The sequence below is a fragment of the Penaeus monodon genome, chromosome 38 (genome assembly GCF_015228065.2).
Source record: "Penaeus monodon isolate SGIC_2016 chromosome 38, NSTDA_Pmon_1, whole genome shotgun sequence".
Taxonomy (NCBI): domain Eukaryota; kingdom Metazoa; phylum Arthropoda; class Malacostraca; order Decapoda; family Penaeidae; genus Penaeus; species Penaeus monodon.
Window position 1 is genome coordinate 831755 of NC_051423.1, and position 17681 is coordinate 849435.

Consider the following 17681-nt stretch of genomic DNA (forward strand, 5'->3'; position numbering starts at 1 on the left):
GCCCCTTTCATCAGCTCTCCCCCTCTTGCCCCTTCACCACCTCCCCCCCTCTTCCCCCTTCACCATCCCCCCCCTCTTCCCCCTTCACCATCTCCCCCCCCTCTTCCCCCTTCCCCATCTCCCCCCCCTGTCCCCCTGTGCTAATCCGGCCGCCCCGCAGCACACGGTGTCCGACGGCGAGGGCCGCGAGCACCACTACGACCGCGGCGAGCCCATCATCTTCATCGGCGGGATGCCCCGCTCGGGCACGACGCTGGCCCGGGCCATGCTGGACGCCCACCCCAACATCCGCTGCGGCGAGGAGACCCGCGTGGTGCCCAGGATCCTGCAGATGCGGCAGCAGTGGAAGCGGTCGCCCAAGGAGTCCATGCGGCTGGAGGAGGCGGGCGTCACCGATGAGGTGGGTGGCCGCGGCCGGGAAGCCTGTGCTCTGTAGCCTCATAGCACTGTCTTTAGTGTTGTTGTTATTTTTATTATTATTATTATTGTTGTTGTTATTGTTGTTGTTGTTGTTATTATCATTATTATTAGTATTGTCAATATTATTATTATTATTATTATTATTATTATTATACCATTATCATTATCAGTATCACTGTCATTAACATCATTATTTGAAGATCGAGCATATGAAAAAAAAGATGAAAACAGTTGGTTACAAATTTTCCTTTATATTTTGACACTTCATTTTCACAGAGTAACTTCCCTTGGGGATAAGAAACCACTCAAAGCAAAGGAAGAATTCAAGATAGTTATTTTTCAATTTGTGTACAACTTGGAATATTGGCTTTCATGAAACTCAATATTCCAAATTGTGCAAAGGCATAGAGAGAATTCCCTCCCACCTTTCCTGTTTCCTACTTTTCTCCTTCTCTCTCTCTCTTTTTCTTTCCTAACCTCCTTTTATCCCATTTCTATTCCCTCTTCCCTGACTCCTTCCTTCCCTTCTTCCCCTCCATCCCTCCTTCCCAAAAAGGGGGAAAGAGACAAGAAAGGAAGGCCTTCTTGCCCTTTTCCTTTGTTTTGCCTTCGTCCCTCCTTTCCAGCCTCCCTCCACCCCTTCCTCTCTCCTTTCAACCCTCCCTCTCCCCATCTTGCCAGCCTCTCTTCCCTCCATTCTTGTTTTGCTCTCTTCTTCCATGTCTCTCCCTTCTGTCATCCTCCTTTATTCCTTGTTTCTTGCCTCCATCCTTCCTTCCTTCCCTCCCTCCCTATCCTTGCTCTTTCCATCCCTTCTTGCCTTCCTCACTTTGTCTTTCCTTTCCTCCCTTCTTGCCTCTCCCCTTCCTTCCTCTTATTCTCTCCCTTCCCTCCCTTCTTCCCTCACTTCCTCCTTTCCTCCCTTCGAGCTTCCTTCCCATCATCTCCCCTGCCTCTTTTCTTGTCTCCTTCTCTCCCTCCCTCCCTTATTCTCACATTCCTCCCTCCCCCTTTGTCACCTCTGTCACGTCTTCCCCTCTGCTCTGCTACAGGTTTTGGACGAAGCCATTTCCTCATTCATCCTGGACATCGTGGTAAACCATGGCCAGCCTGCGTCCCGCCTGTGCAACAAGGACCCTTTCACGCTCAAGTCAGCCACGTATCTGGGTAAACTGTTCCCCAATGCCAAGTTCCTGTTCATGGTACGAGATGGAAGGGCCACCGTGCACTCCATCATCTCCCGGAAGGTGAGGACTGAGAGTTGAAGGTATCTGTGTCCAAAGCTGTCCTCAGAGCTATTGCCTGTAAATACCTTTACTAAATGTTTTGTTGATGTAAACTTTCATCTATAATATAAACATTGATGTGTTCCTGTTTATGTACATAGAGTATAAGATAAAGGTGCATTTATGTGAACGTATAGATGCTTATGGTATAGATGGACTTTAAAATTGTAAACAGTTAGTAAATTTATTTTGTAGCAGTTGGTCTGAGAACAACTTTGGACATGCATGCCCTTATTTATGCTTGCACACTTGTTTTGTGATTTTTTGTGTTTTGTTTTCTTTCTTTTGGTTTGCTCTGTCTTCTGTTGTTTTGTTATGTAAGGGTTTGCTGCACGTACATGCCAGTATTTGTGGATGATTTTTGTACTTTGCTTGTTTTGATGTTTGAAGAAGAAGGAAAACCTTTTCCTGAAGTAATTTGTAATATTTGTCTTGATTAGATTAATGCTATTCACATGTGTTGTTTTTAAGATAAACTGACATGTTACGATTAAAAGGCATGTAACGGCTGTTTTTCCCAATGACGTTTTAGGTAACAATCACAGGCTTTGACCTGTCATCATACAAGCAGTGTTTACAAAGGTGGAATAATGCCGTTCAGACCATGAACACGCAGTGCAGTGAGCTCGGGCCAGACCGGTGCTTGCCAGTGTACTACGAGCAGCTGGTTCTGCACCCTGAGGAGTGGATGAAGAAGATCCTGACCTTCCTGGAAGTGCCGTGGGATGACGCTGTTCTGCACCACGAGGAGTTCGTCAACAAGCCTGGTGGAGTCTCCCTGTCCAAGTGAGTGCTGGATCTTTGGTCCAATTGTTTTGAAAGATTGACTTATTGCAGATATAGCAGTTTGGTGTATTGCTGATTATTTCTGATATATCAGTTTTGTTCTGTCTTTCATTACTTAGTGTTCTACTAATAGAAGGCTGTCAGATGTGTCCATGTATGCACAGATGTGTGTGATGTGAAAATATTTACTGATCTGCCTTACCCTGCCCCCGCCAGGGTCGAACGTTCGAGTGACCAAGTGGTGAAGCCGGTGAATCTCGACGCACTGAGCAAGTGGGTCGGCCAGATCCCGAAGGATGTGGTCGAGGACATGGCCAACATCGCACCCATGCTGGCTGTGCTGGGCTACGACCCGAATGGCAACCCTCCAAACTATGGCTCTGCAGACCCAATTGTAGCCAACAACACGAAGCGCATCCAGAGGGAGTCGAACGTGTGGCAGGACCGAGCCCAAGAAGTGCTCAGTCTCTCCAAGCACAGGAGAGGAGATAACACATGATGACCTCGAAGAGTTTCTTCTGTCATTTTTTTTCTTTTTTTTTTTTACTTTTACTTTTTGTTACTACTTTTTTATTGTAAAACACCCGGAATCCGATCCTCCTCAAAAGTCACAATTGGGGCCTAAAGGGAGGTTTGTGTTTTCAGTTTATTAGGTACATTTGTGGCATTGTAGGTGTTCATATTAGGCAAACATTACACCCTCATTCTTTTATATTCTGTTTTAAATATTACTATTGACCTTTCTTCTACAAAGAGACTATATATGAAACTTGTCATCATTTCTGAATCAGGGTTTTCAATATTTATATCTCTCACTTCTACTACTAAATGTGTATTGGTACAAAAGATAGAGTTATAATGTGACAAGCAGACATTTGAATAGATAAATAAATAGATGAATACATATACTTATTTATTTATTTATTTATATATCATACATTATATATTATGTATCTATATTATATTATATTATATATAATATATATATACTTATATGTGTATAAGATAATCCATTTATGTCCAGAAAAAAAAACATTAAACTTTTGAGGATTGTGAAAATACCTCATTGTGGAGCTTTTATGTGAATGAAAAGAAAAGCTTAAATATTTTTTTTTTTAGGAGTCACATTCCATGACATTGCTTCTTAAAATACAATCTAGCAATCTAAGCAATGAAGTTATACTTCCATGTGCAATATAAGATAGCAACAGCTGTATCCAATTATTAAATTTCACTTCTGAGTAATCTTAATAAAGTGTCATATGTTAAAATTAGTAAACTCGAATAATCTTAATACATAATCAGTGTATGTAATTTAAGGCACAGAACATTGCCAGTAAAAGAGTGTGCAGCAAGACAGTGTCATAAGAACAATGCAGTTGTGGAGAATTTATATATCATTGAGGAAATGCTAACATGTAAAGATGTGTGTTATTGTTTCTAGAACAAATTATTGGAGTTGATGTTAAGTGTAGGCTTTGTAATTTATAAGCCTCCTGTATTATTTTGTAGAAACAACTCGTCTAAAAAAAATAATAATAATTCTTTAAAAAAGAAAGAAAGAAAAAAAGATAATTGCACCTGTATGTGATTTAGTGCTTTCTTTTGGATGCTTATTTTCCTGTACAGTTCTTTGCTCTCTTTATTCCACATAATGTATCTCTTTAGGCAGTCCATATCTGTGATACAGTCTTGCTATACATATATATATATATACACACACACATCATTGGCCCTCAAGTGGCATTCCAGAATTCAGGTTCCAATGTGTGAATGTCATTTAGTTTGTTGCTTCATGTTTTTCATCTGGGATACTGTTTTATCATTACATGGTGCTTTAGAGTATATTAATCAGTAATCATTAAAACAAAAGAGGAGAAAATATGGAAATAACAGGAAGCATGTTTGCTCTTTACACTGAGTGGTTGGACTTGTGGCACTGTGGGAATGAGGTAATTGTAAAGTTCATTGCCATAATACAAGTAGTACTTTGGTGACTGATTTATTGTATACAAAATGTGAACTGATGCAGCCAAGCCGGAAGATTTTGACTGCTCTGGTTTTATGATATCTCTTCCATACATAAATGTGAGGATTTTTGTATTGCGTATTATTTATCCTAAATCATATATTTTTCCACGACACACTGAATAGGATACTGAAAAGTCAGATAACCAGTTAAAAAAAAAAAAAAAAAAAAAGGTTAGTAAGTGTTAAATAATTTTCATTTCACAATTTTTATATATGAATACTATATTAACACTAAAAAATATAAATAGTTACTAACAAGTAGGGTGTATTAAAAGCAGCCAGATTCGATACAGGAATTTATCCCAATAGCATTCCTTCAGTTTGCCTTACATGGATTGTAATGCACTTTGTCTGTTGCATTAGAACCGTCAGTAGTTTAGTAACATTATTCATGCCATTTGTTTTCTATAAACTATGTATGCTTTTGATGGAAATGTTTCCAGTGGAAATGAACATCATACAAAAAATATTCCAATTCAACTTCTCACTTTGTATAATTGTTATCAGCGTGTACTCAAAGACCTCTTAGTCCGTATGAAAGTAATATATATGGTAATTCCTTATCAGATTCTAATAGTTTCCATATTTTGTGTGGGGGTATAAGAGTGGAAAGTTTGATTACCATTACAAAGAGAAGAAATTCAGAAGTGATGAGCTTTTTCAGAACAGAAATCTATATAATTTTTTTTTTTTACCTCAGATAAGGCTGTTAAAAGAAGGTACACTGGGATAGAGGTAAAACGTTTTCAAGAGGAATGAATGGAAATTATTTATTCAAAATAACTAACACAGACAAAGTCATGTAATAAGAAGAAATATAACTTTTGGTCTTTTGCTGTGACTTGAAAATTTGTTTGTGTTAAAGAAATATGGAATATAGAACATGGAAATTTATTTATACGAAACTTATATGGAATCTAAAACATTCTTCCCATGAAACTATCAATACGTAGCATAATCTTACAAACTGCAAAATGGAGATCCTATGAACAGGAGTGTGATTCATTAACCTTCTCACTGTTAATACATGGTAAAAATAATCAGGCTGGGAATATATGATCTGAATGATGTAAACTTCACATGTAGCATGTTCATACTACCAATAATATACTTAATGACTTAAAACTTAACTTATAAAAGTAAAATGTGAAAAACTATAATAACAAATACTGTACTTGTTTATATAAGAATAAATATCAAAGGCATCTACATGGCTTGACACCTATATATCAAAAAGTTTTCAATCATCAACAGTGGAAAGACAAAGCATAAAATTTTGATGATGTTAAACGTACCAAACAAGTTTAAAGAACACTGGGAGTCTACATAGTTCTATAAGGATATTATACTGAAATCACAAGAAGAAACCTGTACATATATCTATTACAATAGCTGTAATCAGTAGTCATGTTATATTCATTAATTCTAAATACCAGTGGAGGGACTTTTAAGTGATACAAGTTTGGTAATACCTTTCCTGTACATAAATTCCATTAGTAAATGTTTAGTGACTATAAGAGGATAGAAAGGTGTTAAAAGCAAAGAGAAATGGACTAAGAAAACAGAGGAAAGGAAATAAAACTAATATTGTATTATTTTCTGTCATGCAGCAAAGTGTCATGTAATCAGTTTCTTGACTATTCACTGTTTTATGTAATATACAATACATGAGTATTTTATTCTTGAAGTTTTAAGGATCATGCATATTTTAAGCATAAAAAAAATGCAATAAGCATCTCATTGTAAAATAAATAACAGAGTATATTAAACTTAAACATGATTCATCAACATTTTCTATTGTACCATTAGTATACAAAAAAAAGATATAAAAGGAAAGGTAATTTTTTTTTTTTATGAAGGCATTATTAGTTATATACGTACTGAACCAGCATGTATATAACTTTGTAGCTGTTCACATTTTATTCACTGCAACTCTCATAGGCTATAATAAATTCCAGGGAGTTTAGTTCAATTCTCTATAGTCTTTGTTATGTAAACAGAGTAGTCTGAAATACAGCCATATAAGTGTTCTTCCCTTTTCAATGTCATCACTGTTATTCATTCCATTCATTCATTATCCTTTCTAAAGGAGGAAGAATGAACACTTGCATTTGGATCTGATATTTAATATTCTTCAAAGTATAAAATCCCATAATACTGGGACACTCAGCAAAAGGATAAAAAAAATGCTTGAATTTAACCTCTGAAATACTGACAAAGGGATAAATCATTATAAAATACTCTTAACCAATCACATTCAGTTCATTTGGTCTACAATGTAACACTCAACATCAGTTTCTGTTGTAATCCAAATATCATCCAAAGTAACCCTTTATTACATGACAATAATTTCATATAACCAAAAAGCTTTCTTTTCTTACCATTCAAAAAAAAAAATGGCCATCTGTATTTAACAAACCTTAATATTCATGATACTTATAACAAGCCAAATCCCAGAAACGGACATTAATCTATCCTAGACTTTTCTTTCATCTACCTATCAGTCTTACAATTTCCTTACTGTAACTGTAAGAATGGCATCACGTTCAACTGTTGCCATCATGTCACAGTGTGTGACATACCTCATAATGACTGGCTGGCACATGCTCTGACTATGAAATAATTCTGCATTGAAATTGATTCCTATATTGAATAAAACATGTCATTCACAATCATTGGGAAAGAAAGAAAGAAAGAAAATACTGACTGTTCATAATGATGGCAATAATAAGAATTAATAATAAAAAAATTATAACAATAATAAAAAAAATAATCGCAATATATTATGATGATAAAAAAGAAGAGAAAAAATAATAATAATAACAATATAATAAATGTCACAGAATGGTTGCTTGTAAGAGACAACAAAAACACCTTTGTTGTTAGTATATAAATGCAATACACAAGTTAGGTTTACAATAATCACAGCTTCAATAGCATCAGGAAAATTACCTTCACATTTGAGTTAAAGGTAAAAATAAAAAGAGAGATTTGTACATAATGCAATATGACATATAAACTATTATATTTTTCTTGCTGATACAGCTGTGACAAATACATGTTAATCAACTAAAGTGCTGAGCCCATGCAAGCAGAGGACATTATAATTCCATGAGCAATTACTTCCATAATAAATAATCAATACCTATGAAAAAATATAATAATAATAAAAATATGATATACCAATACATGACATAATGATAAATTCACTGTATAACAATTATTATCTTAGCCTCTCTTCTGAACAAAGCACCCTGAGCTCTGCCCACAAAAACTTCCAACGTTGAGAATATTCAAAGTCGTCATCGAAGTCCAATTTCTTCCGTCATATCAGCAGCGCAAAGTGGCAAAGCAACTTGAACAAAATCCTCGTACCTCCTTTTACAACACTGAGGTGCACTTCAGTCTTTGGGATAAAATATCACAACACATAATACTTGACTATAACACCCACAGAGTTATAAATGTACCACATACAAGACAAAGCAATAATCATTGCACAATATATCCAGTAGAACAGAACAGAAAAGTAATGACCATAATGCTTTGAATGTCTTTTTCCCCTCCGTTTTATTATATCCATTATTTCCTGCTTAAGCTTGTGTATTTTCAAGGAACAAACATTGAGAAGGAAACATATTCATGATTAATCTCTAAGGTAGAAAAATTATCAACATAAAAAATAATAATAATTAAAAAATGAATAAATAACTGATCATCATCAACACCAAATACTTGTACTATCTTAACCTGTACAATTTTTCACAAGCACACTTAGAGATCTGGTTTCCTCGTTATTCTAGATCTTACCATCTATCTCACTTAACATGTGCAAAATATGAAAAATGGAGAAGAGACATCTGTAGCAATCAGAGTTATTTTTTCAAAGTTAATCCACCTCTTACAAGATCACTAAAAGAAGAATTCCTATAATCTTTGTTGTGATTTTTTTTTTTTTTTTTTTTTTTTTTTTGCGACTTCTGAATTTGCTTATATTCAACTATAGATGAAAACATGGACATGTAAATACATCATTATGTGTAAATTGTGCTTAATATAATACTTTTTTCTCCCTCATACTTGTTTTTTTTCATTCTTCTTCAGAACAAGCAGATATGAGTAACTATAACTAGCCAGATTTTTAAAAACTACTTGACTTATTATAATCAACATAAAGCAGACTGTACTTGGTTGTGATATACATTTACAGATACATTCTGAATGGTTATTAATACGATAATAATTATTCCCACCAACGGCACAAAAATAACACAAACGAAACGACCATAAACATAATAATAAATAATGTGCAAGGACCAACTGGGGTGCCACTGCCTCACTGCACCAAAGTCGCGTGTACTTCAAAGATCAGACCCTACGCCTCCGTTGTGATTGCCCTTGGTTTCTCTCCTACTAGGAAGCCAACTAAGCTCTGACCAAATGTAGTAAAACAGGACCGTACAAGCCTTTAGAATCACCAGGACTCACAAAAATTTACAAGCTCCATTTACTTTGGCTTTCCTATTTACTGGAAGCTGTTGAACATCAAGCACCGGTAAAGATACAGCTAGTATGTAACAGGAATAGTAATCGTAAAAAACACACAACGAATCAAGTTTTTCTCAATATATTCATTCTTTTCTCTTACACATGCCTTCTTCAATCAATCAATCAATTAACCAACAACCTAAAAAAAAAAAAAAAAAAAAAAAATCAATATCCTTTGTATGTATATAACCTCCCAACCCCCACTGACGTTCCCAAACCCAATACAAATATTATGCCAAAACAACTAAGAAATGAGGACCCAAAACTCAGAAGACACAAAAAACAAGGACTCGAGTTTGGGCTTTCACAGAGGGAACCAGTGGCCCTTTGCCCGCCCACTGGAAGTATGATGGGACTCCCTCGTAAAGGAAAATGAAGAAGAAAGAGAAGAAGGAAAATGAAAGGGAAAAGGAAGAAAGAAAATGAAGAGGAAAAAGAAGAGGGGGAAAAAATGAGAAAGGAAGAAAGAAAATAAAGAGGATAAAAGAAGAGGGAAAAAAAAAAAAAAAGGGAAAGGAGGAAAAAAACAAAGAGGGAAAATAAAGAGGAAAAAGAAGAGGGGAAAAAGGAAGAAAACAAACAAAGAGGAAAAGAAAGAGGGAAAATATATCACACCAATCCCCACGCCTCTTATGTCTCAACCATAAAAAGAATATGATGCAGTAGTTTTGGGCAATTTCATAGCTACCTCTAGCAGACACTAACAACGGCGTATGAGTATTGACTGTATAGTGTAGTTGGAAAGAGTATTATCTCTATGAAATTTCTTTTTGAGAACCACGAGAAATAAGGTTTGAAACTGTAGTGGGTTTGAGGTATATATTGCTATTCCTTTTGACATCCACACTAAGGGTTCAAAAAGGTGGCATCCGGACTTCTAACTCGTATAATCTAGTGTATGCAAAGGAGACTATACGTTAGACAAGGCTGAATCTTCATGACGCTGGATAGTACTATATTTGAAAGGAAGGAGTAGAAAATAGTGAAGATCTTATGATCGAGAATTTCCTTTTTCACACTGATAGAGAATTTTAACGATACAAATGGAAAAGTTTTTTCTTTTTAGCCTTTAAAGACTTCACAACTTCGAAATTGGAAAGGACCGTGTTAAAAGCTTTGAAAAACACTTCCCAAGAGAAGGCGTCAGACAAACAGCAAAGAGGAAAAAATTCGAATGGAAACACTGCAAAGAGAAGGAGAGAAGAAAAAGCAAAAGAAAGAAAAATGAAATATGTGAAACAAATTGCAAATGAAAAACATACATGTCAAGAAATGAGCAGTAAAAACATGGCAAATCATATAATTGTGCTTAAACTCACTCTCAATCAAAAACTTGTAAGTTGCACAAACTGGTATTAACATAATAAATTTGGTTATATTTTACTCTTAAAAATTATATGTATATCACTTAACTTTTGGCTGGAAATAAATTTAGTGATAACTTCCTTTACATGTGAATTTGTTCATCTGCTGCTCCTATGATCATTGTTTATTATAATTTTGTTAACATTACCATTAATTTTGTTTTCCTCCAGTAATATCTTTATCACCATTATTATTCTTTCCTTGCCATTACTATTTTCTTTTCCTACTAGTTTCATCACCCCTTCCCTTCTTTTAATTGCTCCTGATCTTCAATTTCTCCTAAAAGTTTGTTAATACAAAAATGAGCTTAACTAAAGATGGTATAATCAGTCCAGGCATTCATAATAACTCCAATTTCACTGATTTTAGTGAAATATGTAACCATACCTTTAACAAGCACTCAATGTACTGACTTTTTTGTGAATGCATTTCACTGTATCTACAAGTACATAAAAACAATTGTAATAAATGCTTCTGTCTCTGCTTATATCCCTATAATAAATAAATGACCTGTTGTTAAGCATTCAAGTAAATGTAAATGTTATGCTTCAATATATACTGTATATGCAAATAAAGTTGTACATGGAATAAAGTTTCCTAGACCTAATTCAGGTATATCTTTGCCAGCACAGAGTAATACCTGCACACTCATATATTCAATTAATGTCAAACATCCTGGTGGAAGTTCTAGTAAGTGGGGGAAAGAAATTTTAAAATATAATAATAAAATTAAATAGAATAAGATTCTTATCCAGAAATTCTTAAACACTTGAAGTTTTAATTCTATTGGATCTAAAAAAAATAATAATAATAAAAAAAAAAATCCACTTATCTATCAACTAAGGCCCCAAAGAGTGGTTTTGCTAATAAATGCCGGTTGCCTTAAGCTCGGAAAGTACGCACAACACGCACCACATACTGGCGGCACACTGGACACTCCGCCATCTGCTTCCCACACTGTGTACAGGCAATCATGTGTCCACACTCTAAAAAGACACAGTCTATCGTGCTATCCATGCAGATCTTACACAGCAGCTCCTCTGGCAAACCCTCAACATCTGGAAAGCAAAGTTGGATTATATTCAGTAACTGCTCTTAAATCGATACATTTTTTTTTTGCAAGAACAAATTATCATTCTGAGCAAAAATACAAAAGCATTAAAGTGTGTACGTAAATAAAATATAAGTTCTTATTGAGGCCGTTTTATCTTATGATTATATATCTGTATGACTTGCTATTGGAAGGCAATCCAATTCTGTCTTTCATATAATTTACTTGATAATGTAACACATGAATACATAAGGCAGTGACTGCCTTGTAACTTGCAAGATAATGATGCATAAAAATTTTCACAAGAAAAGAATAGGCAAAGGGGGAGTTGTATTCTTGAAATGAGGTTATTGATAACATCTGGTTTATTGACCTTCAAAACAACTATTAAGGGTCTAATTGTATACTGTTAATCTATTATGCTTATTTCTTTAAATCTGGCTGAACCATAACACCAAAAGTCTGGCCTGAACAGAATACATAAAAAACAAAAAGAGAAGAAAGAAAAAGAAAAAGAAAGAAGAAGAAGAAAGAAGAAAGAAAAGAAAGAAAGAAAGAAAGAAAGAAAAAAGAAAGAAAGAAAGAAAGAAAGAAGAAAGAAAGAAAGAAAGAAAGAAAGAAAGAAAGAAAAAAAACAAAAAAACAGAAAGCAGGGCCTTCTTCTCTCACCTTGTCGTGTGTTCTGGTAATCCTTCCAGAGCATGTCAATCTTGTTCAACAGCTCCGACTTCTCGGTGATCCCTGAGTAGTTGACCCGGTGCAAGGCCAGGAGTTCCTTGCACTGGCGGACGCTAAGACGACGGATATCCTCCTCCGACTTCAGGTCTGCCAGCGCGACGACTTTGTTGGGGAGCTGGGCAGGTGAGAAGGAATTTATCTTAGTATCTTCTTTGCTTTTATGTATCTAGTTCATTCTTATCTCAGTGTGCTCTTAGCAACTGGGTGTCTGGTTCATTGTATACAACCAGCAACCGGGTCTATAACTCATATTCAAAGATGCAAATAACAATGAATGAAGCTCAACTTTGACCTTCATTCTTTATTCTTTTTACTAATAGTGAAACTTTATATAAAAAAAAAATAAACTTCATCAAGGCAAGTGTGAAATTACAGTTAAACTATATCAATACAAGTCTGAATGATTGTATAACACAAACTGCTCTACATCATGACAATAATGAACTTCACAATTTTTTTCCCTTTATTGATTTTGCTTCAGATTTATTTCATTTATTTATTTATTTATTCTTTATTATTATCATTTATTTTTTTTTTTTTTTTTTGCCAGAAATACAAACATAGAAAAAAAAAAGAAAAAAAACTATTATCATTATTAAGGTTACAATTATAATTGTCATTATCATCATAATATATTTAACAATACTACCCCTAATAAAAATAAAAAAAAACCTTCTAAATTTCATAGAATAACAGTTTAAAAAGGTAAATAGGAACACAGGTGCGTAGACCTGGTCCTGGTGACTATGCCTTTGAGCCTCTTTAAACAGCCATAAATTCTAAAAACTCTCATCCACAAGCATCAAGTAGAACTGGCATAATCTTACTAATCTGAATTGAATTAGTGCAGATTTTTACTTTACTGACATGTTAAATCTGCATCAGAATGTAAGATAACGCATCCTTTACAGGCCAACATCGGAAAGACCTGTTGCTCCTACAACCAGTGTTCTATATGGCAGTGGTAGCAATGCAGCTATGAGGCTTCTTCACTGTTACCAGACTGGGCCAGGTGAAAAAAAGTAATGAAGTTCCTGACTAACCTTAAAAATTTTATGATTCTTCACTGATCTGGAACCAAATTCCATATCTACAACTAATTCAACATGAAATATGTAGGACTTCAATACTTTCAATGGCTACAGCAACTACTGATTTCTAGCTTATATTCTGGGAAAGTATTACTACAATCTTGACTGGTATTTCCACAACAAACATTAATAATAATAATAATAATAATAATAATAATAATAATAATAATAATAACTTCCACCAAATGACCCTGCTACTGAAATTGCAAAGTATTTTCCACTTGACTTCAGCTAACTTTACATCAGCAAAGCTCTGTGTTACCAAGGGTATCTGCTCATTAATAATCTGCTATTCCCTGCTGTGTTAGCACTGGTGGGAGGTCTTGCTATTGGCCCTTTACATGATTTTTACTGGCTTCCTTCTTTACCCCAAGAGGAGGCTCATTGTGTAATGCAGCATTTAAAGGGATTCAACTATATGAAGTTCCTCTACCATAGAAAGATTTTTTTTAGAACTATGGAGTCTTAATCATCAATGGCCTTGTTGTTACCTTGGATGGAGGAGGAGCAGACAAACATAACCGGCCCCATACAATGTAAAATACTACACAAAGGGTAAAAATACGCACGCTTACAGGTTTTGAAGGTTCTGGGGATGAAGCCGTGGAAGGAGTAGATGAGGAGGCTGATGAAGAGGACATGGTAGTGGTAATGGGTGCATCATCCTCCAACTGAGGTGCAGAAGCCTCAAGTGGGGTCTCCACTGCTGGTGCCTCTGAGGTGTCGACTCCTTGCTCCGAAACCTCTGTCTCCTGCGCTGTGGTAGTGTTATCTTGAGCAATTTCACCTGTTCCTGGGATCTCCTCCAGCATGCTGGTGGAGTCTGGTAACTGCAGGTCATTTGTGGCACTTACATCCTCAATGCTGTCTTGCCCTGAGGAATCATTATGCAAGGTGCACGGCATGGGTTGACTAGATGCTCTGTTGGGACAGGAATCTAAACTACAAGAGGAAGCTGTACAGTCTTCACTGGGGCACTGCGAGCACTTGTCCTCTGTGCTCTCAGAACAGCCCTCCATGCTGATGGGTGACGTGCTGCTCACACGTTCCTGCTGGCCTGCCTGGCCATCCGACGCAAACACCCTAATGCCCAAATCCATCTCCGGATCATATTCACTAGAATCAGGAGAGAGCGAGCGACTTGGCCTCACTCTTATGCTGTCTAGTGGCCTAACTCGTATGCTGCCCGAACTGTCGCTGTTTAGCGTGCTGCTTGGCCGCACCCTAATGCCATCATCCCGTGTAATGTTGGAAGAGGGAGGCTTAAACACTGGCGGTCGCGCTGTGCTCGAGAAGATGCTCCCACTCCCAGCACCTGTATTTTGTCTCGCACTATCTGACATCCGCCGCTGACTGCAAATGTGGCGAGTCACCAGCTCGATCAACTCTCGCTTCTCTGTCAAAGCATTTGAAAAATGCTATAATCGACCACAAATGAAACTAAATTAAAAGATAACAGAAGCTATATCATACCCTCAAAACATCACATATTTGTAAAGATCTTCCAATAAAAGAAAGAACAAACAAGCAAAAGAAAAATAAAACAGGCTCTCCCTTTTCATTCTTTTCAGAAAGCAGAGAGAGGCACAAATACAAACCTGTACATGTTGTACTGTTGATATGCTGTGACTGGAGGTACTGTCTCAGGTCCTTGACACGCAAGGCTCCCACCTCAGAGATGTCAAGAGGCCACTGCGATAACACTATGCATTTGTTGCATTTTCTCGTCCCTCCAATGCCTGTCTTTATGCAAGAGCTACAGAAGACAAGGTGGCAATTGGCACAAGTTCTCTGAAAAGTACGACAAAGAATTAATCCCAGGCAATGATCATAAGACTGGCTAACTGACTATATTTTACAAATCAATAGCTGATACTTCTAATAATTACATGAATCTAAATGGGAAATCACTGAAGAAGAAGAAGAAGAAGAAGAAGAAGAAGAAGAAAAAACGGAAAGCAGGAAGCAGGAAAAAATACAGAAGATTGAAAGAAAGAAAGAAAGGGATGAAGAGCGAAATCCTTACCCGTCTCTTCAGAAGTGAAAACTTGACGCTGCACTGGTCACAGTTGGCCATCTCTGCACTTGATGATGCAATGTCCGGGGCCACTTTTGGGGAGCACCTCCACACCTCGCTGCACCACCATGAAACTGGCCCACCGCAGCTGCCCCCTCCCCCCAGCATCACTCGCTCACTGCTTGCTCACCACAACATACCACCTGGAACATCAACAAAAGCATTAATGTCTGCCTGTTCACACCTCTACCTGCACGCCCCCCCCCTCCCCACCATTTTTTTTATTGAATATGTATTTGTATGCACATGTACATGAGTGTATGGATATGGATATGTGTGTGTGTGTGTGTGTGTGTGTGTGTGTGTGTGTGTGTGTGTGTGTGTGTGTGTGTGTGTGTGTGTGTTGTGTATGTATACGTGTGTGTGTGTGTGTGTGTGTGTGTGTAAACGTGTGTGTGTGTGTGAAGTGTGTGTGTCTATAGGTGTGTGTAACGTGTGTGTGTGTGGTGTGTGTGTGTTGTGTGTGTGTATGTGTGTGTATGTGTGTGTGTATACATGTGTGTGTGTGTATGTGTGTGTGTGTGTATACGTGTGTGTGTGTGTGTGTGTATACAGTGTGTGTGTGTGTGTGTGTGTGTGTGTGTGTGTGTGTGGTGTGTGTTGTGTGTGTGTGTGTGTGTGTGTGTGTGTGTACCTGTGCGTGTGCGTGTGCGTGTGCGTGTGCGTGTGCGTGTGCGTGTGCGTCCGTGCGAGTGAACGAGTGAGTGTGCATGAGCATACTTGTTTGTTTGGTTATGTGCTTATTCTCGTCTCTATGCGTCTGCTTGTGCGTATGCGTGTGTCCGTATGTATATACATACGCATAAATATACATACATTCATCCATCTATTTACTGACGTTACCCACCCCCACCTGATTCCCAGCAACCCCCCCTCACCCCCACCCCTCTCCATCCCCACCCCGACCTCTTGCAACAAATCCCACAGGTAAGTGACGTCCTATCAAACGCACAAACTCACATACGCAAACAAACACCCACACACCATAGACAAATACCCACAGGACACAAACAAATACACACATATACACACGCAAAAACAGACGCGAACACAGCAACATATAAAACTAACTAATACAACAATAAACGTATACATAAAACTAAACATAGATAGATAGATAGATACGCAAAACAACACGCAGATGGACAAGGGAGCCTAATCGAATGCAAAAAAATGACTTACACCCAAGCAAGTACACACGCCCCTACAAACAAACACATTCAAACAAGTAAACAAATTCTTGTCAGAGATTTTTTGAGGGGAACTAGCCTTAACTCTGTGTGAATGCAGGCGATGAATGAGTGAATGAGTGAGCATACGAGTGAATTTGTGAGTCAGCGAGTGGGAGAATGTGAGATAAAGAGAGGAAGGAAGGAAGGAAGGAAGGAAGGAAGGAAAGGAAGGAAGAAAGGAAGGAAAGAGAATGGCAATGAAAGTGAGAAAGTGAGAGAAAGGGAGATCGGAGAGACAGACAGATCAAAAAGAAAATGAGAAAGAGAAAATGAGAGAGAGAGAGGAGAGAGAGAGAGAGAGAGAGAGAGAGGGAGAGAGAGAGAGAGGGAGAGAGAGAGGGAGAGAGAGAGGAGAGAGAGAGAGAGAGGGAGCGAGGAGAGAGAGAGAGAGAGGGAGAGAAGAGAAGAGAGAGAGAGAGGAGAGAGAGATGGGACGAGAGAGAGGAGAGGGGTAGAGATTGAAGGGGGCAGAGAAGAGCAAGAGAGAAAGAGAGAGCAGAGAGAGAGGAGAGGAAGCAGGAGAGAAAGGAGACAAGGAGAGAGGAGAGAGATCAAAGAAAACCAAAGGAGAAATAAAATCTCGAATGAAAACACACACACACACACACACACACACACACACACGAAAAAAAAAAAAAATAATAATAATAATAATAAAATAAAAAAATAAAATAAAATAAAAATCACGAAAAATATGCCAACCCCCCCTAAACCCACGGTCAAGTCCAGGCCTGTTGCCTCCGCCTCCCTACCCTCATTTCAACTTGGGGGCAGAAAGCGCACTCACGACGGACACGCAAGGCAGGGCTGCGGCGAAGAGGGTAACAAGTGCCACGCGATGAATAAGGAGTTATTTTCACAGCTGGAAATGCGATTGTGGACTAAATGTGCTTGCTTGGAAAGTGTGTTTCCTCGTATGCAACGTGTTTGAGAGTGTAATCAATGTGTTTACCCCACTTTACTCCGCTTCATTCCTCGCGTCTAACGTCTGAAGACCATAATTAACAAATATACAAGAATTTCGGTTCATTCAGCAAAACCCGCCACTTACCTTTT

General features: G+C 37.4%; 2 protein-coding genes across 6 annotated transcripts in view; one reads left to right on the plus strand and one right to left on the minus strand.

The window, feature by feature from the left end:
- LOC119596452 (protein-tyrosine sulfotransferase 1-like) overlaps positions 1-4515 on the plus strand; it is a gene marked incomplete at its 5' end in the record, with an annotated part of 9142 nt that extends 4627 nt beyond the window's left edge. Inside the window, 4 exon segments of the mRNA XM_037945706.1 lie at positions 161-400; positions 1473-1667; positions 2239-2492; positions 2709-4515. Of these exon segments, the coding sequence (XP_037801634.1) occupies positions 161-400; positions 1473-1667; positions 2239-2492; positions 2709-2991 (972 nt within the window).
- Positions 4516-6633: 2118 nt separating this feature from the next.
- Positions 6634-17681, minus strand: part of LOC119596450 (E3 ubiquitin-protein ligase rififylin-like) — a 38623-nt gene continuing 27575 nt past the window's right edge. For 3 of the 5 annotated variants that reach the window (XM_037945702.1, XM_037945701.1, XM_037945703.1), the window contains exons 2-6: positions 15343-15536; positions 14915-15107; positions 13886-14712; positions 12157-12340; positions 10744-11494 (exon numbers count right to left, since the gene is read on the minus strand). In XM_037945702.1, the coding sequence (XP_037801630.1) occupies positions 11319-11494; positions 12157-12340; positions 13886-14712; positions 14915-15107; positions 15343-15501 (1539 nt within the window). In that variant the 5' untranslated portion in view covers positions 15502-15536 and the 3' untranslated portion in view covers positions 10744-11318. Of the gene's footprint in view, positions 11495-12156; positions 12341-13885; positions 14713-14914; positions 15108-15342; positions 15537-17681 lie in introns of all 5 variants that reach the window. The other 2 variants (XM_037945705.1, XM_037945704.1) reach the window with 1 other exon arrangement.